General features: G+C 44.0%; 1 protein-coding gene across 2 annotated transcripts in view; it reads right to left on the bottom strand.

Moving 5' to 3' along the window:
• The window catches only part of CACNG7 (calcium voltage-gated channel auxiliary subunit gamma 7), a 69,598-nt gene that overhangs the window by 9,165 nt on the left and 36,104 nt on the right, over positions 1-24,329 (bottom strand). The window contains exons 4-5 of one of the 2 annotated variants that reach the window (XM_087713893.1): positions 23,921-24,061; positions 6,117-6,262 (exon numbers count right to left, since the gene is read on the bottom strand). In XM_087713893.1, coding sequence (XP_087570019.1) covers positions 6,117-6,262; positions 23,921-24,061 — 287 coding nt within the window. The remainder of the gene's footprint in view (positions 1-6,116; positions 6,263-23,920; positions 24,062-24,329) is intronic. The other variant, XM_087713894.1, reaches the window with a different exon arrangement.

The raw sequence follows: 24,329 nt of genomic DNA, 5'->3' as shown, positions 1-24,329 counted from the left end.
TTGCGAAGACAACAGATTTTTCCAATACTTTTGAAATGCAAAAAAAAAAAAAAAGGTATTCCAAGCAATCAGCTTAACTTGTTCTGTGGGAGAAACAGGATGGAGTTTTGCGAAATTAGTATGATAAAACAAACAAACAGATGTCAACATGGGACTTGTTCTTGGGTCTATAAAGATTCTCAGTCATGGTTGTCCCAAAGGTGTTTTTCAGGAGGCCAATGTACCTCCTTGTTCTTTCTTTGAAGACTTTTCACTTCTTGTCCAAGAAGCTTCTTCAGCTCTGACTGGATGGTGGGGAATGGGAGGATTTGCATCCTTTTAGAAGGTTGTTGAAGCACTTGGAAGTTTATCTGTTTCCTCAGGGTCACCTGAGTGGTGCTGATGGTTCATCAAATGTCTGCAAGGAGTATAAATCCTTCTATTCCGCACCATCTATTCAGAGCTGAAGAAGCTTCTTGGGTGAGAAGAGAAATGTCTTTAAAGTAAAAACAAGAAAGTACACTTGCCTCCTAAAAAGGACCTTTGGGACACTTGTTCTTGGATCGCCTGCTTCTGTAGAGGATTACAAGAGGTCCTCAACTTAAGACTGTGATGGAGTCTGCACATCATGGTCGTAAGTCACAATGGCCGTAAAACGGGTTACCCACATGACCGGTCCAATGTTATGACCTTTTCTGCAGCAGTCATTAAGAGAACATTGCAATTGTTAATCGAACCAAGGGTTTTCTATGGAACAGTTTTGCTGAAAGCAAGAAGTATGTGCCAGTTTTTGGCAGACATTGCAAAACATGGTAACGTGACCACGGGATGCTATGAGTGACCATGAGTGTGGGCCAGCGGTTGAGTATCTAACGTACATTCACGTGAAAACAGGCAGATGGGCAGCTGTCGGAATTTCCAAATTAGATCATAAATACCCGCAACTCAGAAGGCCCATTGTAACTCTGAACAATCACTACATGACTCACTGGTCATAAGAGTGTTGGGGCACACCAGCAGAGCTGGCAGCAGATTCAGACAGTGAGGAGGTTGGGGAGGAACATGGGCCAGTCCTGGAGTCTGGGGAAGCCTCTGATGAGGGCTCTGTGTCGGAGGCAGTGAGGGGGCCAGGGCCGTATGCCAGTTATCAGCTGCCTTCAGAGTCAGACATCAGTGAGGCAGACGAACAGCTGGAGACTGTTCTTAGTGCATGCATGTGCAGTGTGGCCAGACGAAGGGAACAGCTAAAGAACAGGGGTCGACTTGGGAGTAAGGCCACAGGTGGACGATGAATGCCCCCTTCCAGAGGACATAAAAGAGTAGCGAAAGGGGAGTGGAGTTTGCAGGAAACAATTAGTTCACTTAATTGACTCTTCGAGACTCCTTGCCAAGTTTTTCAGAGATCGGCCTGGCAGCTCTCCAAGCCAGATAAGGTCTGTGACTGTACATCCTCTCTTGAAAGACTTTGCTGGATGTGAATGAGCAGAATTAATTAAAGGGTTTTTTGTCAGGACAAGGAGTTTGCTTCAGGCTCTTGGGAAGCCTCGGTCAGAACAAAGAGGAGGACTAGCTATACAACCTTTCTTCTGAAAAAGAGGAACGAGGGACACAGAAAGCGGGACTTAAAGGATAATGTTATTTTCTGCAAATGTGATCTCCTTGTTCACATTTTAAACATCCTGCTGCCCATAAACATCAATGCAAAAACCCAACTTATAGCAGTTCATTAAATGACCATTCAAAGTTACAATAGCACATTAAAAAGCAACTTAGGACTAGTTTTCACACTTACAACTGTTGGGGCAGCCCCATAGTCATATGATCAAAGTTTGGATGCTTGATGGTTGCAGTGTCCCAGGGTCATGTGACCTCCTTTGGCAACCTTCTGACAAGCAAAGTCAATGGAGAAGCCAGATTCACTTAACGACCTTGTTACTAACAACTGCAATGATTCACTTAACAACTGTGACAAGAAAGGTCATAAAATGGGGCAAAATTCACTTAACAACCATCTCACTTAACAACAGAAATTTTGAGTTCCATTGTGGTTGTAAGTCGAGGACTACCTGTAGGGGGCAAAAGGATTCACTCCCTGAGACCATCCTTAAAAGTAAAGGTCTAATATTGTCCTCATTTTCTGCTAAACATTTTTTAAAACTTGTAAAAAAGATTATTAAGAAATAATCTTAATACAATTTTCAAGGTAAAAGCTGTTTCTAGATGAATATTTTAATGTTCTAAGTTCATACAGTTTGAAGGAATATCCAGGGGAGGTCAATATCTTTGGATGCTCAAAACATCGTTTTCCTTCTTTTTATTTGCTTTGGTTTGAACAGGAATAATTGGGATAGGCAAAAACCGAGATATTTTTTGTATGAAATTTGATAGCTTTTCTCACCAATAACAGAAATTGAAGATATCAAATCAAGTTACTCAGAATCAAATCAATCAGCAGTGAAAATCCCCCAGTTTCTTTTTTAAAAACATTGAAACTATTGCAACCACTGGAAATTCCCATTCTCGGACGTATCTTTGAAATATATTTCTACATTTCCTTCCTCACTGTCATTCACGCCTTAAGTCACTTCATTCAATTACTGCACTGCACTCTACATGGAGCTACCCTTGGAGACTATCTGGAAGCTGCAACTGGCCCATAATGCAGGGGTGTGTATACTTCTGCATGCCCTGCAGTTCACCCACGTTACTCCTGTTGATAATGTGACCATGGGGATGCTGCAATGGTCCTAAATATAAGGATTGGTCATAAGTAACTGTTTTCAAGGCCAGTGTAACTTCATATCTAAATGAATGGTTGTAATTTGAGTATTACTTGTATTGCTGTGTGAGCTGCGCTGGTTACAATTTGCTTTTTAGGTGCAATTCAACGTGCTGGTTACCGCCTATAAAGCTCTATGTAGCAAAGGGCCAGGTTATTTGCAGAACCACTTCTCCCTGAGAGTATCTGCCTATCCAACTACATACGTGATGGCAAAGCTATGGCATGCATGCCACAGGTGGCACACAGAGCCCTCTCTGTGGGCACATGAGCCATCACCCCAGATCAGCTCCACTGTGCATGCATGTGTGCCTCTCGCTGGCCAGCAGGTTTTGGGGTCTCTGCCACACATGTGCGGCAGTAGGTCGCATGCAGGGGGTCATGCGCAAATTGGGGGGAGCACAGGGGGATTGCACGCACATGAGCAGGGGGCAGGGGGAACACAGGGGTGGTGGTGGTCTGCACACACATTGCATGATGGGTGCACGCAAAAAGATTAGCCATCACTGCACTTCTTAAACAGGGTGAACACACTCCAGTTCCCTTCCCTTAGTAGCTGTCATTTGACAGAACCTCAAAGGTGCACCTTCCCTATATCTGCCCCAGACCTTTGGAATAGTCTCCCACCTGAAATTCAAGGCATCCCTAGGAGATGGCTCTTTTCCAATATTTAAGGGGTTGCCACAAAGAAGGGGGGGTATCAATCTATTCCCCAAAGTACCTGAAGGCTGAACAAGAAGCAATGGATGGAATCTAATCAAGGAGAGAAGCAACCTAGAACAAGGAAATTTACTGACAGTTAGAACAATTAATCGGAGGAACAGAAGTTGCCTTCAGAAGTTGTAGGTGGTCCAGCACTGGAAGTTTTTAAGGAGAGACTGGACAACCATTTTGTCTGAAATGGTAAAGGGTCTCTTGCTTGAACAAGGGGTTAGATTAAAAGACCTCCAAGGTCCCTTCTAACCCTATTATTCTGTTATTCCGAACATTGGCCTACACATGTGCGTGTACAAGTGTACTCGTCGGGGCCACAACCCAGAAGAGGAGCTGCCTAGTGGGTTTCCGGTGTGCATGTGCAAGAGATGAATCAGCTGGCTGGAGCACATGCTCATGCCGGAAAATTGAAGACCAGTTCTTCCAGTTTCCAGCACTGGCGCACCCATGAAGGCCAGCTGATCGTCATGCGCACATACGCACCAGAAAGAGGAATGGGTGATGCCACACATGTCAGATGACGTGGCTCCGAGTGCCACTTCGGGCATGTGAGCCATAGGTTCGCCATCATGTTCAAAGGTACAATGATACTGGGGAAAAAATGACATGACCATTGCAGCATCCCCGTGATCACAATTCAGCTGCTTGGAAATTGATTCATATTTATGATGGTTGAAATGTCCCAGAATCATGTGATCATCACCTTCTGTGACCTTCTGACAAGCTAAGTCAATAAGGAAGCCAGATTGACATAACTGTTAAGTGTTACTAACTTTAAAAACTACAGTGATTCACTTAATAACAGTGGCAAGAAAAAACATAAAACTGGGCAAGCTCACTTAACAGCTGTCTTACTTAGCAACGGAAATTTGGGGGTCAGTTGTGGTCGTAAGGACTACCTGCATTGTTTGTTATAAGCCACTTCAATTTGCTATGTAAGATAGGCAGCCACAAAAGTTCCTTAAATTAAACATTTTGGCTGCACTTTTAAAAATTACTCTGAATCCATTTCTCTCTGCACTTGTCAGGCTCAGCATTTAAAGATATTATCCTTTCTCTGAGGAAAACTGAGCAATCGACTTACAAGATTAAAGAAAAACACAGGGTTGTACAAGTTAAAAGGAATCTGCCCATCATAGTCGTAAGCCATGCCAGTCTTAAAGTTGCTCATGTGACCACCCGATTTTCCAAACTTTTTTGTGGTGATTGTTAAGTGAATATCACAATCATTAAGCAAACCAATGGTTCCCCCTATGGGCTAGTTTTATTGAAATCCGGAAGTAAATGCCAGGTTTTCGGCAAAAGTATTACAAAATGTGGCCATGTGACCCTGGAAGTCTGTACATACAGTCTGGTTGTCCAGTGTCCAAAATGCAGTGGTGGCTGCCAGAACCTCAGAACCAGGGGTGGTGCGTTGTAAATTCCAATGATGACTAAGCAATTGGCCGTAAGTTAGGATTACCTGTATCTTCATACCTACCATTTCTCTTGGAAGGAATGGCCAGGACAACAACAACAACAACAACAACAACAACAACAACAAACTGAGGATGACAGGCCTAGTGGACAGGAACTCATTTCATCTCATCACAAGCTACCCACTGTGGTGTCCAGGATGCTACAAATTTGCCTGAAATGAACCTGGTGACATATTCTGTATGTTGTGCTCTACAAGGCAAAAGGGGAACAACAATGCAATAGTGGCATGTTGGCAAACCTAAGGCCAAAGTGGCAAGTGAAGCCATGTCGCCCAGTACATGCAATCCTGCCTGTTTGTCTTCCAGGTTTCTGGCACACATATGTGCACGATGATCAGCTGTCCTTCATGTGTGTGGCAGTGCTGAAAATTGTGTGCATGCGTGATGGCCAGCTGATTATCAGGTGCGCATGTGCACCAGAACCCGGAAGGTCGGCTTTTCCGGAGTGTGATCCATGGCAGTGCCGAAAACTGGCCTGCGCATGCACAGTGGCCTGCTTATCATTGGGTGCGCATGCATGCTAGCACACTTGGTGCCGAAAAGGTTCACTCTCACTACAATGGCATGATACAAATAAAGACTTTCTTGTGGACCGATTGTTAGCCTCAAAGTGACTGTGGCAGGAGAGAACGACTTAAGACACTGTGGGGTTCATCTTACAGTCCACAGGTCAGATTCTAAAATGCTGTCCAGCACTGTTCAGAAGTCCTTCCTGTTGCAGTTCAAATGTGGAGATTGCTGGCAGCTCCAGTACGTCCCATGAGGCTTTTCCAGCTGGGAGGTAGAGAAGGCAAGCAATTCCTCCTGCTCCGACCCTAAGCCTGGAAAACGCTATTTTGAGGCACACTGGATTCACACATTGCAGTGAACCATGATTTTTTAAAATCACACTTTGACAGCTGAATCTTTTTCCTCTCTTGTAACGCATAGAATCATCCAAGTAGTGTGCTGATTCAACAACAACATAGACAAGCCAAAGTGAGGGACTTTAGAAAATATTATAAGTCACAACAACAAATGGCCTGACACATAGTTCATTGTGTTCACACAACCCACTGAGCCCAAACAAAACTAATTACATTTTGACTCAGCAATAAAATATGAAGGGAAGTCTAACAATGAGCGGTGCCTGCTAGAATGGAAATGTTTTGATTTCTCTTCTGTACCTCTTTGAGCAAGAAAGAAGAGGCAGCAAATGCGAAGGACCATCCATAGCGATACTGGAAATACTGCTCGGAACCACTGGGACGGTTCATCACTTCGTCATTGATGCTGGAGATGTACAGGACCAAGCCCACCACCAGGGACAACCCTGAAGAAGAGCAGAGAAGACAAAAGTTGGGGTTGGGAGAAGAAACACAAGGTGAAAAAAAAGTGATGGGTGGGTTATCTCACTTCTACCAACTTCTAGGTTAAGTCTAAGTGTGGTGGTTTGTAGAAGCTTCATTTGAATTGTGGTCCAATCTCTGCAACTGTTCCATGGCCAACCAAAGGCCTTTCGTGTTTAGCTTTGTGGAGGAAGGTTTATCCTTGGCAGATAATGCTCCCCACTCCCATCTGCATTGTTTATATTCCTCTCAATAAGGAGAACTTTTGCTCTGGATCACAATGGTGCTCCCAAACTGTAGGTTGGATGCTGTCCTCAAGAAATGGCCAAAGAGCCACTGAAAATCAAAGGCACATCCTTTTTGCTGCACAGCCAGAAACTCAGTTTCATTTCTTAACCAAGGCAGCATGTAGCTTAGAAACACAGACCTATACATATGGGTGATTACAGTGCAGGGCAATACACCCCAGTACAATTTTGTGGAGCAGTTTTATGGATTTCTACCACTTTCTCTTCAATGTCAGCATTGCAATGTAGAGTTAGTGTTAAAATTACTCCTGGAAATGTCTTGAAACTACTGATCTTCAGCATCCCTTGGAGATGCTGAGAAGTGCAATTTGAACTTGCTGCTTCTTTCCTGATATTCTTCACAGGGCTACACTTTAGGTCTTATTGTCTTAGGGTCCATATTCAGAGGTACCAGCTAATTCTAGAGGCAATATCCCATACGTGGGGTTTTTTCCCCCAAAAAAGGCAACCAAACTTTCTGGTTTGTTTGTTTTTTGTTTGAAAATGTTTTGTATCTCATCAAAGAAGCTTCTTCGGTATAATGGAACTGAGTTAGAACTGAAGAAGTTTCTTGGATGAGAAGCGAATGTTTTCAACCAAAAAACAAGAAAGTCCAGTTGCTATTTGGAAAAAAGCACCTGTGGGACAACCATGACCTGGATAATTGAGAATCTCCACCAACATCTAGAGGCAATACTGCTTATTCTGCTTGCCCTTTCCTCTTGATTCTGGCATTGATGTTACCTAGACTTATGAAAAGAATGGAATACTTCATTTGGCCAAGTGTGATTAGACATACAAGGAATTTGTCTCCTGTACAGAAGCTCTCAATGTACATACAAAGCAACATAATAATAATAACAATCCATTGGAATTTGTGCAAAAATTATAATATTAAAACAGCAACAAACTGGTGGGAACATCAGCCTGAAAAAGTCACCGAAAATCAGATGGTCAAGATCTTGTGGGATTTCCGTATACAAACAGACAAAATACTGGCGCATAATACACCAGACATCACGCTGGTTGAGAAAAATAAGGTCACAATCATAGACATCGCAATACCAGGTGATAGCAGGGTCGCCGAGAAGGAACATGAAAAAATGGCAAAATATCAGGACTTAAAAATTGAAATTCAACGACTATGGCACAAACCAGCAGTGGTAATTCCAGTGGTAATTGGCACACTGGGTGCTATTCCAAAAGCACTGGAATTACATTTAAAACAGTTAAAAATTGACAAAATCACCATCAGTCAAATGCAAAAAGCCGCACTGCTTGGATCTGCACGCATATTACAAAAATACGTTACGATGTCCTAGGCCCCTGGGTGGGGCCCGACTAGTAACCAATGCCAAATCCGGCGAAACAACTGGCCGCTGTGATACAATTGTATAATAATAATAATAATAATAATAATAATAATAATAATAACAACAACAACAACAACAACAACAACAACAACAACAACAACGTATCAGATTTGGAAGGTGAACCACACGGATTGTGATATCAGTGAACAAAGGCTAATGGACCAACGACGTGTAATTCTAAGCCACAAATTTTTCACTACAGCAGAATTAATAAGAATCGAAGAGAAAGCAACTAATGGTCTGAGTATACCAACAAAGAAAAGTAACATCAAGAATGATCTGCAAACTCAAAAGCAAACTGAGGAGGAAAGGGAGGAAGAGGATGCTGAAATGGATGAAGATAAAGAACAAGGAAACACTAAAGAACTATATAATTTTATATAATTTGTTTATTTATAGGCCGCCCTTTTCCCTGAGGGGACTCAGGGCGGCTTACAGTCACAAAGGGAAAGGAAGTGTGGGACAATAACAAAAAAGAAATGTGCACAAAGTAAAGATTAGATAATAAAACTCAACATTCACTCAGCATTCGGGGGGGGCAAAATCAAATTATCCCCAGGCCTGACGGGCTAGCCAGTTCTTGAGGGCTGTGCGGAAGGCCTGGACGGTGGTGAGGGTACGAATCTCCACGGGGAGATTGTTCCATAGTGTCGGAGCCGCAACAGAGAAGGCTCTCCTCCGAGTAGTCGCCAGTCGGCACTGACTGGCGGATGGGATACGGAGGAGGCCAACTCTATGCGATCTGATGGGGCGCAGGGAGGTAATCGGCAGAAGGCGGTCTCTCAAATAGCCAGATCCACTACCATGGAGCGCTTTATAGGTGGTGAGTAAGACCTTGAAGTGCACCCGGAGACCAACAGGTAGCCAGTGCAGCTCACGGAGGATCGGTGTTATATGGGCGAACCGTGGTGCGCCCACGATCACTCGCGCGGCCGCGTTCTGGACTAGCTGTAGTCTTCGGATGCTCTTCAAGGGCAGCCCCATGTAGAGCACATTACAGTATTCCAGCCTAGAGATCACAAGGGCTCGAGTGACTGTTGTGAGGGCCTCCCGATTCAGGTAGGGCCGCAACTGGTGCACCAGGCGAACCTGGGCAAATGCCCCCCTGGTCACAGCTGAAAGATGGTGGTCAAAAGTTAGCTGTGAATCCAGGAGGACTCCCAAGTTGCGGGCCCTTTCTGAGGGGTTTAAATTTTGTCCCCCCAGCCTGAGTGATGGTATGGTGGTCAAATTTTTGGGAGGGAAACACAACAGCCACTCGGTCTTGTCTGGGTTGAGTATCAGCTTGTTTGCTCTCATCCAGTCTTTAACGGCATCCAGTCCCCGGCTCATCACGTCCACCGCTTCATTGAGTTGGCACGGGGCGGACAGATACAACTGAGTATCGTCCGCATATTGATGATATTTTATCCCGTGCCTTCGGATGATCTCGCCCAGCGGTTTCATGTAAATGTTAAATAGTAGGGGGGATAGGACCGACCCCTGCGGCACCCCATAAGTTAGGGGCCTCAGGGACGATCTCTGCCCCCCCACTAACACCGACTGCGACCTGTCCGAGAGATAGGAGGAGAACCACTGCAAAACAGTGCCGCCCACCCCTATCTCCCGCAGTCGTCGCAGAAGGATACCATGGTCGATGGTATCGAAAGCCGCTGAGAGGTCCAGGAGAACCAGGATGGAAGCATGGCCTCCATCCCTAGCCCTCCAGAGATCATCAGTCAATGCGACCAAAGCGGTTTCTGTGCTGTAACCGGGTCTGAAGCCAGACTGGAAGGGGTCAAGATAGTTAGCTTCCTCCAAGGTACGCTGAAGCTGGAGAGCCACCACCTTCTCAACAACCTTCCCTACAAAGGGGAGGTTGGAGACTGGACGATAGTTGTTTAAAACAGCTGGATCCAAAGACGGCTTCTTCAGGAGGGGTCTTACCACCGCTGTCTTAAGCGCGGTGGGAAAGCACCCCTCCCGAAGAGATGCAGTAACAACCGCCTGGATCCAGCCTCGTGTCACCTCACTGCTGTTGGCAACCAGCCAGGAGGGACACGGGTCCAGTATGCAGGTGGAGGCACTCACAGCTCGCATAGCCTTGTCCACATCCCCAGAGGCAACTTCCTGAAACTCAACCCAGAGATGGTTTGCCAAGTTTTCTCCCTGTGTCTCGGCTGGATCTACTGGGGTGGAGTCTAGGTCCGCTCGAAACCGGGCAACTTTGTCCGCCAAGAACTGGACATACTCCTCAGCCTTACCCTGTAGGGAGTCCCCCGTCTCCCTCCTATTTAGGAGGGAGCGGGTTATCCTAAACAGGGCAGCTGGGCGTGACTCGGCGGACGCTACCAAGGAGGCAATATATGTTCTTTTTGTTGTTCTTAAAGTCCGAATATACTCCTTGGTGCATGCTGTCAAAAGTGCCCGTTTCGACTCGGACCTATCAGACCTCCACGAGTGCTCTAGGCGTCTCCTCCGGCGCTTTACCTCCCGGAGCTCCTCAGTAAACCAAGGAGGCCTCCGGGGGCCGCTGACCCGGAGGGGCCGTAGCGGCGCAATCCGGTCAAGAGATTCCGAAGCTGCCGAGTGCCAGGCAGCGACGAGGGTCTCCGCCGAACTGTGGGCGAGGGTATCAGGAATAACCCCAAGCTCCGTCTGGAACCTAACAGGATCCATCAGTCGCCTGGGGCGGAACCAGCTGGTCGGTTCCTCCTCCCTACGGTGGGGGTTTGGCCTCCGGAAGTCTAGCCTCAGTAGGTAGTGGTCTGACCACGACAGGGGTATGATCTCATTACCCCTCAGACCAAGATCGTAACTCCACTGCTCCGAGAGGAATACGAGGTCAAGCGTGTGACCCGCTAAGTGAGTTGGGCCTCGAATTACTTGAGTCAAGCCCATGGCTGTCATGGAAGCCATGAACTCCTGCGCTCCATCAGAGTGTTCACCGAGCGAAGGCAAGTTAAAGTCCCCCAGAACTATAAGTCTAGGGAACTCAACCGCTAGCTCGGCTACTGACTCGAGGAGCGAGGGGAGGGCTGCTGCAACGTAGTTGGGAGGCAGGTACGTAAGCAGCAACCCCACTTGACCCTTGAGGTCCAGCTTCACTAGCAGGGACTCACACCCGACAAGCTCCGGAGCAGGGATCCTACGAGGTACTAAAGACTCCCGGACTACAATAGCCACACCGCCACCCCTTCCCTGGGCTCTCGGCTGGTGTAGCACCTGAAATCCGGCTGGGCACATCTCGACGAGGGGGACTCCTCCCTCAGGGCCCAGCCATGTTTCAGTAATACATGCCAGGTCTGCGCCCTCATCAGTTATCAAGTCCCGGATGAGGGGGGCCTTATGAACAACAGACCTGGCATTTAGCGACAGCAGCCTGAGACCAACTAACACCAACAGATATTGCTCAATTAGCTGAGAAAATAAAGCATCAAATGGAAGATGCCAAAAGAACACGTTTGCCAAAGCTGAACCAAGTGAACCGGAAAGAATTGAGAAAAATACTAAAAAAGGTCAATGAGGCCGTGCAAACCATTCAAACCACTACATTAGCTGAAACAAACCAGCTGATGTATGCAGCAGCCTTCATAACCACCAAAGAATTGGGTTTGAAAATACAAAAGAACCAAAGAGGCAAGAAGAGGAAACCTAAATGGAAAATCTGGTTGGAATTGAAGATCAAAAAATTTCATGGAGACTTGAGCAACTTGAAGAACCTAAGACAAGGTCAGTTAAAGAACAAGCAGGTCAAAAGCAGCCTGGAAGTAAGATATGATTTGGAGAATAAGGAGATTGCGGTAGTAATTGAAGAGCTGAAACAGAGGATTGTTGAACTCACAGTTCAGAGCAAATCAGCACCAGTTTCATAAAAGCTTAGAAAGTGGAGATGGAGTAAGAACAAATGAAAAGCCTGATAAAGAGAAAGCTCTGAAATTCTGGAAGAATTTGTGGGAAAACAACAAGAACCACAACAGAAATGCAAAATGGATCAAACAGATTGAGGATTCTATTAAAGTGCATAAAATGGAAGATGTGAAAATAACAAAAGAAATGGTGCAAAGACAGTCAAGAAAAGTGAAGAACTAGAGTGTACCTGGACCAGATGAGTTACATGGCTTCTGGTTAAAGGCACTTACAAGTGCGCACAAAAGATTGGCAGCCCAAATGAACCAGGTCTTAAAAACACCTGAAAATGATGAATGGATGACAAGGACATTGTTGATCCAAAAAGATAAAGAAAAAGGAAAGGACCCTGGAAACTATAGGCCAATCACCTGTTTGCCAACAACATACAAGCTCCTTACTGGTATCATTGCAAACCAAATTTATGGATACTTGGAAAGAAATAACTTGTTTCCTGTAGAACATAAAGGATGCTGCAAAAATTCAAGAGGAACAAAGGACCAATTGCTGATTGACAAGCTAATCCTAAAGAATTCAAAGAAAAGAGAACCAACCTGTTCATGGCTTAGATAGACTATAAGAAAGCGTTTGATTCAGTTCCCCATAGCTGGATCAAGAAATGCCCGAAAATCTTTGGCATCAGCAGCAACATACAAAAATTCATGGAAACTTCAATGAACCTCTGGAAAACGAAGCTTATAGCTAATGAAGAAGAACTGGGTGAAGTTGAAATTAAACAAGGCATTTTGCAGGGCGATTCCCTTTCACCCCCCACTTTTTATACTCTCAATGCTACCACTGACAATCATTTTGAAGAAGATGAACTGTGGATACGAATTTGCACAGAAAGGACTGAAAATTTAGTACTTGGTATACATGGATGATTTGAAGCTGTTTGATAAAACAAAAGCTGAACTGAATTTATTAATTGAAAGCACAAAAGAATTTAGCCAAGACATTGGTATGCAGTTTGGAATTGACAAATGTGCAACAATGGCAACCAAAGCAGGCAAGGTCATAGAAGATGATGGAATAGAACTTGAGAATGAAGAAATGATAAAGGCAGTAAAACTAGAAGAAGGCTACAAGTACTTGGGGATTTTAGAGGCCTCTGACTTAATGCATAATAAAGTCAAAGAATTAACTTCAGCCAAGTACATTCAACAAATTCACAAGATATTAAAGTCCAAATTGAATGGAGGAAACATCATAAAAGCCATAAATACCTGGGCTATACCTGTGATTCGATACTCTGGAGGAATAATTGACTAGACCCAGATGGAGTTTGACAATTTGGACAGAAAAACAAGGAAGCTTATGACAATGTATCATGCTTTGCACCCTAAAAGTGATGTTGACCGATTATATCTACCAAGAGCAGAGGGTGGTCGAGGACTCCTACAAGTAAAACACACTGTGGAAGAAGAAAAACACAGCTTGAATGATTACATCCAGAAAAGTGAAGAACCAATGATTAAGGAAGGTAAATAAATGAGGCCTTTTAAAGACAACTAAGTCAAAAGCTAAATATAAGAAAGAAGTAATTGAGAAGCGAGCTGAAAATTGGAAAAACAAAGCTACAGTTGCAAGAGAAAGTATGTGAACCCCTTGGGATTACGTGGAGTTTTGCATGAATTGGTCATAAATGTGCTCTGAACTTCATCTAAGTCACAACAAGAGACAAACACAGTCTGCTGAAAATAATACTACACAAACATTAGATGTTGTCATGGTTTAATTGCACATAACATGTAAACATTCACAGTGCAGGGAGGAAAAAGTATGTGAGCCCCTAGCCTAATGACATCCCCAAGAGTTAATTGGAGCCAGGAGTGAGCAAACCTTGACTCCAATCAGTGTGATGATATTGGATATGTTGCTGACAGTTGTTCTGCCCTTTAAAAACACACACCTGTTGTAGGTTTACTGGTTTCAAGAAGCACTGTCTGATGTGAACCATGCCTTGCAGAAAAGAGCTCTCAGAAGACCTACGATCAAGAATTGTTGACTTGCGTGAAGCTGGAAAGGGTTACAAAAGTATCTCCAAAAGCCTTGATGTTCATGTGTCCATGGTAAGACAGACTGTCTACAAATGGAGAAGGTTTAGCATTGTTGCTACTCTCCCGAGGTGTGGTTGTCCTGTAAAAATGCCTGCAAGAGCACAGCGCAGAATGCTTCATGAGGTAAAGAAGACCTACAGAAATCTCTGGCACATGCTAACATTTTTTGTTGACACATCTACAATAAGGAAAACATTAAACAAGAATGGAGTAAATGGGAGGACACCACGGAGGAGACATTGCTGTCCAAAATAAAATATTGCAGCACGTTTGAAATTTGCAAAAGAGCACCTGGATGTTCCACAGCACTACTGGCAAAATATACTGTGGACAGATGAAACCAAAATTGAGTTGTTTGGGAAAAACACACAACACTATGTGTGGAGAAAAAAAGGCACAGTACACCAACATCAAAACCTCATCCCCACTGTAAAACATGGCAAAGGGAGCATCATGATTTGGGGCTGCTTTGCTGCCTCAGGGCCTGGACGGATTGTTGTCATTGATGGGAAAATGAATTCCAGAGTTTATCAAGACATTTTATAGGAAAATGTGTGGCCATCTGTCCACCAACTGAAGCTCCGCAGAGGATAGGTGATGCAACAGGACAATGACCCAAAGCATACAAGTAAGTCAACACAAAAATGGCTTCAACAGCACAGAATACACCCTCTGGAGTGGCCCAGTCAGAGTCCTGACCTCAACCCGATTGAAATGCTGTGGCATGACCTTAAGAGAGCGATTGACACCAGACATCCCAAGAATATTGCTACAATGAAACAGTTTTGTGAAGAGGAGTGGTCCAAAATTACTCCAGATCGTTGTGCAGGTCTGATCTGCAACTGCAAGAAACGTTTGGTTGAGGTTATTGCTGCCAAAGGAGGGTCAACCAGTTGTTAAGTCCAAGGGTTCACATACTTTTTCCTCCCTGCACTGTGAATGTTTACATGTCTCAGGGTTGACTCAGCCTTCCATCCTTCCGAGGTGGGTAAAATGAGGACCCAGATTGTTGGGGGCAATATGCTGACTCTCTGTAAACCGCTTAGAGAGGCCTGAAAGGCCTATGAAGCGGTATATATATAAGTCTACTGCTATTGCTATGTTATGTGCAATTAAACCATGTCAACATCTAATATTTGTGTAGTATTATTTTCAGCAGACTGTGTTTTTCTATTGTTGTGACTTAGATGAAGTTCAGAGCACATTTTATGACCAATTCATGCAAAACTCCACGTAATCCCAAGGGGTTCACATACTTTTTCTTGCAACTGTATATACATAGCCAATATTGAAGGCAAAGCTGACCAAAAGCTAACTTGGAACTGGTTAAGATCAGGACACTGAAAAAAGAAACAGAAGGCTTTATTCTGGCAGCTCAAGAACAAGCCTTAGCCACAAACTACATGAAGGCAAAAATTCAACATGTTACCACCAACAGCAAATGTCGCCTCTGTAATGAGAAAGACAAGACAGTCGACCACTTGATCAGTGGGTGCAGCAAAATTTCACAAACTGACTACCTACAACGCCATGACCGCGTTGCTAACATCATTCACTGGAAATTGTGCCAAAAGTTTGGATTTGAGTACAGCAAAAACCAAGTTGAGAAGATTTTAAATGAGAAAGTCAATATCTTGTGGGACTTCAGAATCCAGACTGACGGGCACTTGGCCCACAACACACCTGATATAACAATAGTTGAAAAGAAAAAAGTATGGTTCATTGACATTGCAATACCTGGAGATGCACGAATTGAAGATAAACAGCAAGAAAAAAATCACAAAGTACCGGGACTTGCAAATTGAAGTTGAGTGACTATGGAAAAAGAAATCATGTGTTGTCCCGATTGTAATTGGAGCCCTTGGAGAAATACCCAAAGGGCTACCTCGCTATTCGGAAATTTTAAATTTATTAGACTTGAGCATTCTGATTCTACAAAAAAACACCCTACTTGGAACAGCTTATATCCTCCGACGTTACCTTAACAGTTCCTAGGTCCTTGGTTAGGACTCGAGCTGTCGAACTACCAACCAGCCACAAAGGCTGTGAATCTCACCAAAGATTAACCACATAATAAACCAAAAAGAAAGGTTGGTAGAGAATTTCATTTCATTTCATTTGTCTTGTATGCCGCCCACTCCCGGAGGACTCCGGGCGGCTCACAACAGACAAGGGAAAGGGGATAAATAGACAAAGACAACACTTTAAAAAAGACGCAACATTCACAATTTCCGTGGGGCTGGATGTTTCACAAGCCCCCCCGGCCTGCTGGAGCAGCCAGGACTTGGTGGCTTTGCGGAAGGCCAGGAGGGTAGTAAGGGTCCGGATCTCCACGGGGAGGTCATTCCAGAGAGCTGGAGCTGCAACAGAGAAGGCTCTCCCCCGGGGAGTCGCCAGCTGACATTGGCTGGCCGATGGAATCCGGAGGAGACCTAACCTGTGAGATCTTATCGGTCTGAGGGAGGTAATCGGCAGGAGGCAGTCTCTCAGGTACCCAGGTCTGATGCCATGTAGGGCTTTATAGGTAGCGACCAGCACCTTGAAGCGAATTCGGAGACTAATGGGTAGCCAGTGCAGCTCGCAGAGGATAGGTGTGACATGCGTGTACCTAGGTGCACCCACAATCGCTCGCGCGGCTGCATTCTGGACTAACTGAAGTCTTCGAACACTCTTCAAGGGCAGCCCCATGTAGAGCGCATTACAGTAGTCCAGTCTTGAGGTCACAAGGGCGTGAGTGACTGTCTGAAGGGCCTCCCGGTCCAGGTAGGGTCGCAATTGGTGCACTAGGCGAACCTGGGCAAAGGTCCCCCTGGTCACAGCCGACAAATGGTGTTCTAAAGTCAGCTGGGAATCCAGGAGGACTCCCAAATTGCAGACCCTCTCTGAGGGGCGTATAATTTCACCCCCCAGCCTGAGAGATGGAATAGTTGGCCAATCCTTGGGAGGGAACATCAGAAGCCACTCGGTCTTGTCTGGATTGAGTGCCAACTTGTTTGCTCCCATCCAGACCCTAACAGCCTCCAGGCACTGGCACACCACTTCTACTGCTTTGCTGAGTTGGCACGGGGCGGACAGATACAGCTGCGTATCGCCCGCATATTGGTGGTACTTAATCCCGTGCCGGCGTATGATCTCACCCAGTGGCTTTATGTAGATGTTAAATAGGAGGGGGGACAGGACCGAACCCTGCGGCACCCCATAGTTGAGAAGCCTTGGGGTCGACCTCTGTCCTCCGACCAACACCGACTGCGACCTGCCCAAGAGGTAGGAGGAGAACCACCGAAGAACGGTGCCTCCCACCCCCACCTCTCGCAACCGTCGCAGAAGAACACCATGGTCAATGGTATCGAAGGCCACTGAGAGGTCAAGGAGCACAAGGATAGAGGGGTGACCCCTATCCCTGGCTCGCCAGAGATCATCGATCAGCGCGACCAAAGCAGTTTCCATGCTGTAACGGAAGATGAGAATAATAATTAGAATTAGAATTTTATTAGAATTTGTAGGCCGCCCTTTTCCCTGAGGGGACTCAATAATAATGCTCAGTAGAGTGATGGCACGAGGGAAAAAACTGTTTCTGTCTCTAGTTGTTTTGGCATGCAACATCTATAGCCATGATGGCGAATCTATGGCATGCATGCCCAAAGTGGCACGTGAAACACATGTCACCTGGCATGCATGGCATTGCTGTTCCTCTTTCAGGTTTCTGGTGCGCATATACAGACATCAATCAGCTGGCCTTTATGCATGCAGCTGAAGTGCTGCAACCGGAAGAAATGGTTTTCCATTTTCCAGCATGAGTATGCGTGCCGGCCAGCTGATTGGCACATGCGCATGCGCAGCAATAATAAGAAGACTTGCTGGCCAAGAAGGAGGAGCCATATCACGATGTCACAATGTGCAGTCTCAATACTCCAAGACCGCTGTTGACACTTTTGCCGCTGGATGGTCCATTGAGACCTAAACTGTCCTGTAGATATGGTGATCAGGAAGATGAAGCTTTGCTGGTCTCAGGGACATCGCAAAGTCCCTGATCGACCCAAGGGAAGCGCTTCAAGCCAGCGGTAAACAGGCAGCCCCCAGGCTGATGAAAGCGGGACGCTCCGGGAGGAAGGAAGGGAAAAGAGAAAGTGAGTCCATCTGGTGAGGCATTTTTTTCTATTTTGCGAAAAGAAATTTTTCTTTAAAGCCAAATTAGATCCTTAAGCAAAAGAACTGAGTGGTGAAATTAACCCTAATTGGATTGCTGTGGAAAGCTTTTTTTTTCTTTGTAACTATTCTTTGTGGATTGAAGTGCTCGCAACGTTTCTCATTTCTCCTCTTAAAGTGAACCGATTGATTTTTTTTCCCTCCTGCTTTTTGTTGCTTTATTTTTTGACTTCTGGATTAAAAGCTTCCTTCTTATTTTAACAATTCTTCCTATTACTTGTTATTAAATTTCACTAACAGAAATCTAAAGAACTTTGTTTCCTATAAGCCAGAGATAAATATTAGAAAGTGAAAAGTAGCACACTGCCACTCAGAGGTCAGAACCCAGAGGCTGGGTTTTTTGAAACAACGTATCTATTTTCTTTCCTTCTTTGACTTCACTGACTTTGTAGCTGAAGGGTTTGCAACTTGTTTACAGAAACTGATAAAGCGCTAGGGGCAGGAATTGTTTTCACAGGTGCCTTTGAGAACTATTTTGGCAGGGGAAAGAAAGGGGGGGGGAAGCAGAACCCTTCTCCTTTGAAGATTATAAAAGAACATGTTCAAATCAATCTAAAATAAAAAATAAAAGAGGCCTGGAAGGCTAGAGTGGCAGTGGCTATTAGTTTTTTTTCTTTCTTCTGTTTTGGAAACATGGATTAATATTCAGATGAGGAAACCTTAAAATTCAAAAGTATCTTGGCCGGAATTCAAAATCTATTGGAAGGATATGGGAGAATTGAGAAGAAGTTGGAAAGACTAGTCTTCCTCACAGCAAAAAATGATGGGGTTGGAGCCCCCAAAATTAAAGGGGAGAATGAAGATATAGAAGATAAAGATAAGACAATAGATGAATTAATTAATGGAGCAAATGTGGGTGAAAGTGGAAAGAAAGGAATATGGAAAAGGGAATTTGACGAATTGGAGCTCTACCCCAGATTCTAGGACACAGAAGAAAAAAAATAGTAATGATGATGGACTTAAGAAGAGAAATTTTATCAGAAGCAAGATTGACAAACAAAGATAAGTTAATTTTAGTAGCAGGTGGTGGGCAATGAGATTACCTGAGAGATCCTTCAAGCAACAAAGTGCGGAGAGAAGTCTATATAAAAACCTTATAAAGGAGATAAAAAAGAAGACTGACACCACAATTGGCAACAGAGATAAGACTGTTTTGTTACTGGAAAGATACAGATTGACAATGAAAGTTGATAATAAAAAATTAGTTGATTTTGGTGATTAATAAGTAGGAATTTTGTAACTCTTAGATTGTTTTAGATTGTTATCAAATGTTTATTCGCTAACAATTAATTAACTATAATAACAATAATGAAATGATAATGGATACAGCTTAATGATATATACATGTATTGGCAATCTAATAAAAAAATTGGATATAAATTGCAAATTATGACTTGGGAATATTTTATTAACAATTTTTATTTAGATCTTGTTATAAAGGTGTAAGGTTTTTTGGGGGGGGGAGTTGACAAGAGGAGATGGGACATAAATAGTAAATGATTTTTAGCCAATTATAATAACAACAAGGAAATGTTAATGGACATTGTTTAACAATATATACATGCTATTGTATTGGCAAAAGTAACTTGGATATAAATTCTAAACAGTGAGTTGGGGGGGGATTTAGAAACTTTATTAATTGACTTTTACTTAAAAGATGTTATAAAGGTGTAATGTTATTGGAGGATTTTTTGAAATAGCTAATGAATGCCATTATGTGGTTGTGTCTTTAAGTATGAATGATTTGAGGTAAAAGCATGTTAAAATAACTGTAGTCAAATGAGAATTGTGGTACATTGATAGTAAGATATACAAAGATTCTTGATTTAAAGTGTATAATCTAATATTAACTATAAGTAATGACTGTGGAAGAAATGCACGAAAGTTATCTATAACCAACCGACCCGCTTTCTACAAGATGTAATGAAGGATGGTTCTTTTTTTGTGTTTTTGTTCAATTAAAATAAAATAAAAATTTCAAAAAAAAAAAAAAAAAAAAAGACTTGCTGGCCAGCACGAATATGCACCCTGGAGACTGGATGTTCATTTTCCAGTGCTCACATGCCCCCTGGGCAGCTCCTCTTCCTTGTTGCAGCCCAGACAAGCACGCACGAAATGCTCCCTTTTTGACACTTGAGGAGAGAAGTTGAAACAGCTAATGTCCAGGATGTGAGAGGTCTGTAGATATCATCTCAACCCTCCTTCTGACCCGCATAATATATAGGTCTTCTCTAGAAGGCAGGTTGACTGTAGTTCTTTTTTCTTCAGTTCTAGATATCCTAAAAGAAAATGGTAGCCATTTTCTTTTCTCTCTCCCTTTCTTCCTCCTGATGATTGCAATTCCTGTCAAATAGTTTGTGTTAGGAATCAATATGACCAGGGAGTGGAGGAAATAAGAAGGGCTAAACTGATTCCCACCAGAATTGGCCAATTGGTGCTGGATTAATTCCAACATTTTGGACTCTAGGCACTGTCATCCAGGAAATTCTGCTTGGAGTGGTGGGGAAATCCTGTTTTTTCATAGGGATCTCTCCTAGGAGTGAAATGCTACTGATTTGGATTGGTTTGCCAGAACCAGTTGTAAAAAAATGCTACTGTTTCGCTCGAACCAGTAGCATTTTTTTTACATTCCAAATATCAGCTGTGTGACAATTAGCTGATTGTCACACAGCTGATTGTTGGAGCTACATGATGGTGCTGCAGTGTGCATGTGCATAAAGCATGCATTTGGCACGCATGCACGCGTGAAGTAAATCAGTAGCCCACCTTCCTCCCCTGCATTTCACCCCTGGTCTCTCCCCTCTATAGGATGCTCTCCAGAGACTTAGTTCAACATGAACAACTATTGGTCTCTAGATGGCAGAGAAGAATTGAACATCCCCACACCACTCTTGTGCCTGTCAATTGTTCAGAATGATTTTGAATACAGCTTTAGTGCTCTTCTAGACAAGCACTAAATTTATATTCAACATCAGCCTGAACCAGGAGCTGACAGCTAGAAGGACTGGCTGGATTGTGAAGCAGCAGAGAGTAAGCAAGCAAGAGATGGCTTGGACACTCTTCTGATCAACTGTCAGAAGTACAGGCTTATCCAAGCTTATCAGCTCTTCAAGACAGGATACTTGGTGATTAAACAACCTCTTCATCTACCATCTCCACCAACTCAGTGGGGCAAGTTCTGACAAGATGTCTAAGCCCATGAACCATCATCTTCTCCAACCACAACAGTGCTGCAATTCTGATTTATATCAAGAAAAGCAACAGAGCTTGAAATAGGATGACCATTGAGCTGTTGCGTGATAACAGGGAAAAAATGGCAAATTTCCTCCTACCAAACATCCAACATGCACTAGAGGCTAAGACCTTAGTCCTAAAATCAACAAATAGTGGTAGTTCTCGCTGAACGATCCCCAGTGGACTCTGCAATTCCATCACTAAACAATATTGTTTTGTTCAGCAAGACATCTTGTGACCACAATGAGCTTACAACATCACTTCCACCATGGTTGTTAACTGAAACATCACATGACCATAACTTGTTGTTTTGCTGCCAGGTTCGCCATTGACCTCCCCTGTCAGAAATCAGGTGTGAACTCCACAAATGACAATCACGTGATCATAGCAGGGAAGAGTTCCTGCCAGTTCTAACCTCTTCTATAGAAGAGGTTCCACAAATCTACAGTGCCGTTTAGAACAGGTTCCAGCTCCCTCCCCCCGCCTGTCCACACATCATCAAGATGAAGAGCGAGAGGAGGAATTCTGGGAGTTGAAGTCCACAAGTCTTAAAGCTGTCAAGTTTGAATACCCCTGTTTTTTTTTTCTAAAGGGTTAGGGGTGCAAGGGTCTTGTAACCTGACAGCTTTAAGACTTGCACACTTCAAATGCCAGAGTTTCTGAGCCAACATTTTGGTTGCTAAGCAAGAGTGTTGTTAAATGGGTTTCACCCAGTCACATGGCTGCCAAGCCACTCCTACCCAGTCACATGGCTGCCAAGCCACTCCCACCCAGTCACATGGCTGGCAAACCACTCCCACAAAACAGGCCACACCTACAGAAAATTTCTAAAAAATTTCTAAAAATTTTTGAAACCCACCACCGGATCACAGGGATGCTGTGACCATCACAATCATGTTATTTTTCCACCACTGTCATAACTTTAAACAGTCACTAAACAGGACAATTGTTAAATGAGCAATATCTGCAGAATCCTTTGAACTCCTAGAGTCCTCAGTTAATATGACACAGGGCATGATTTTCACAGATTTTCCACCCTGTCTTGCAGACCATATACTCCCTACTCCTATGGGGAACTTGGAGCTGATTTTAAGGGCGCATGGGAAGCATACATAAAGTGAAATAAGTGGAAAGGATTTCCTAATCCTCTTCCATTACGAAAATAAGATAACATTTATTGTCACATTTTTCTGTGAACGTACTGGCGCACATTAAAAATGAGATTCTGATGCCTGCTCTCAGAAGAAAATATATACAGTATATATCCATGATGGTGAACCTATGGCACGTATGCCATAGGTAGCACGCAGAGCCCTTTCTGCAGGCACGTGAGCCGTCACCCCAGCTCAGCTCCACCGTGCATGCGTGCCCATCTCCCACCAGCCAGCTGGTTTTTAGGTCTCTGACTTGCATGTGTGGGGGTGGGACACATGAGGGAGATGCGCATGCTTGCGCAGGGGGTGGGGAAGTCATGCACATGGGGGGCAGGGCTCACATACACATGTGTGTGGAGGGTGAGGGAGCACAGGAGAGTCATGCATGCAGCAGCAGGGGTCACAAGGCCGTCACGTGCATATGCACAAGCAGGGCACATGGGGTGGTTGCGCAAACCTTACATTATGGGTGCACACGTGCTTTCGGCACACAACAACAAAAAGGTTAGCCATCACTGCTATATACTCATACCCATATATGCACATGCATATGCTATAAATACACATGCACTATATATATGCTAATATTTTGTTCAAAACAAAACATTTGGGGTAGCTTATGTGACCCCAGAGAAGAAACTAAAGTCTCTGTTTTTACCTCCTCGTTTTTTTATTTAGAACATAAGTGATTGACCTCCCTGTTTGTCAGATCCATCTTGGATCTGACAGCACTTATTGATCACAAACTCTGTTTGTTTTGCTTTGTGGTGGTGTTGAGGCCTCCTTGCGGGCACCCATTCTAAACCAAAGGCACAGTCCCACTTGATCAGGGGTCTCTAAACTTGAAAACCTTTAAGATTTGTGATGTGCTCCTTGAGGAATTCTGGGATTTGGTTCACAAGTCTTGGTTGCCTAGTTTGGAGTCCCCTGCAATAGATCAGTGTTTCTCGATCTTGGGAACTTTAAGATGGCTGGAAACTCTTCAGAAGAAGAATCTGGAACTAAGGAAAAATTTCCTGAGTGACAATTATTGGTCAATAGAATAGGTTGTTTTTGGACATTGTGGGTGCTCCATCACTGGAAGTTTTCAGGAAAACATTAGACAACCCTTTGTCCAGGGTGGTATAAGTTCTCCTACCTTGGCCATGACTTGGACTAGAAGATCTCCAAGGTCCTTTCCAGTTCTATGATTCTTTAAGATGTGTAGACTTCAATTCCCACAATTCTCCAGACAGCCATGCTATCTGGAGAATTCTGGAAGTTGAAGTTCACACTTTTTATAACCTCAACCTTGGAAACACCATGCTAGATCTTCCCCTCTTCACATTGTAAATTCCCACTCTCGATCTTCAACCCAGAACTGTCCCTGCTATTAAAATAAGCTCAGAGCCTGCAGCTGCATCTCCCTTAGTAGAATAGCCCCAGCTTCTGAATCCTTACCAGAAAGGATGAAGAAGATGCCTGAAACGAAAGCCAGGATGGTTCTCTGTGGGCGGATATGTCCAATATTGCTAATGACAAAGGCTGTGAAGACCAGGAAGAGGCTGACCATGGGAAAGGGGGTGGCTGTGCGAATGGTCTCTGCCAGGAGAAAGGGAGTAAGAGAAAAAAGAAAGGGGGGAAAAAGTTAAATTTGAGTCCATCCTTAGACTTGTGCTCAGCGTTTTTTCACATTAAGGCTTAGACCAGAGGGATCCCACAAATGAGACGGCTTAAGAGCATATTTAGCAATCTTTTCCTTCATTAGTAAATAATGAGCAGCAATGGATGGAAGCTAATCAAGGAGAGAAGCAACCTAGAACTAAGAAGAAATTTCCTCAGTGCCAAAAAGGTTAACCATTACTTGTAC

Source organism: Thamnophis sirtalis, unplaced genomic scaffold, assembly GCF_051295495.1.
Source record: "Thamnophis sirtalis isolate CommonGarterSnake01/CBP01778 unplaced genomic scaffold, rThaSir2_p1.2 scaffold_4, whole genome shotgun sequence".
Classification (NCBI taxonomy): domain Eukaryota; kingdom Metazoa; phylum Chordata; class Lepidosauria; order Squamata; family Natricidae; genus Thamnophis; species Thamnophis sirtalis.
The sequence above is the reverse complement of the archived record's forward strand: the minus strand, read 5'-3'. Positions and strand labels throughout refer to the sequence as shown.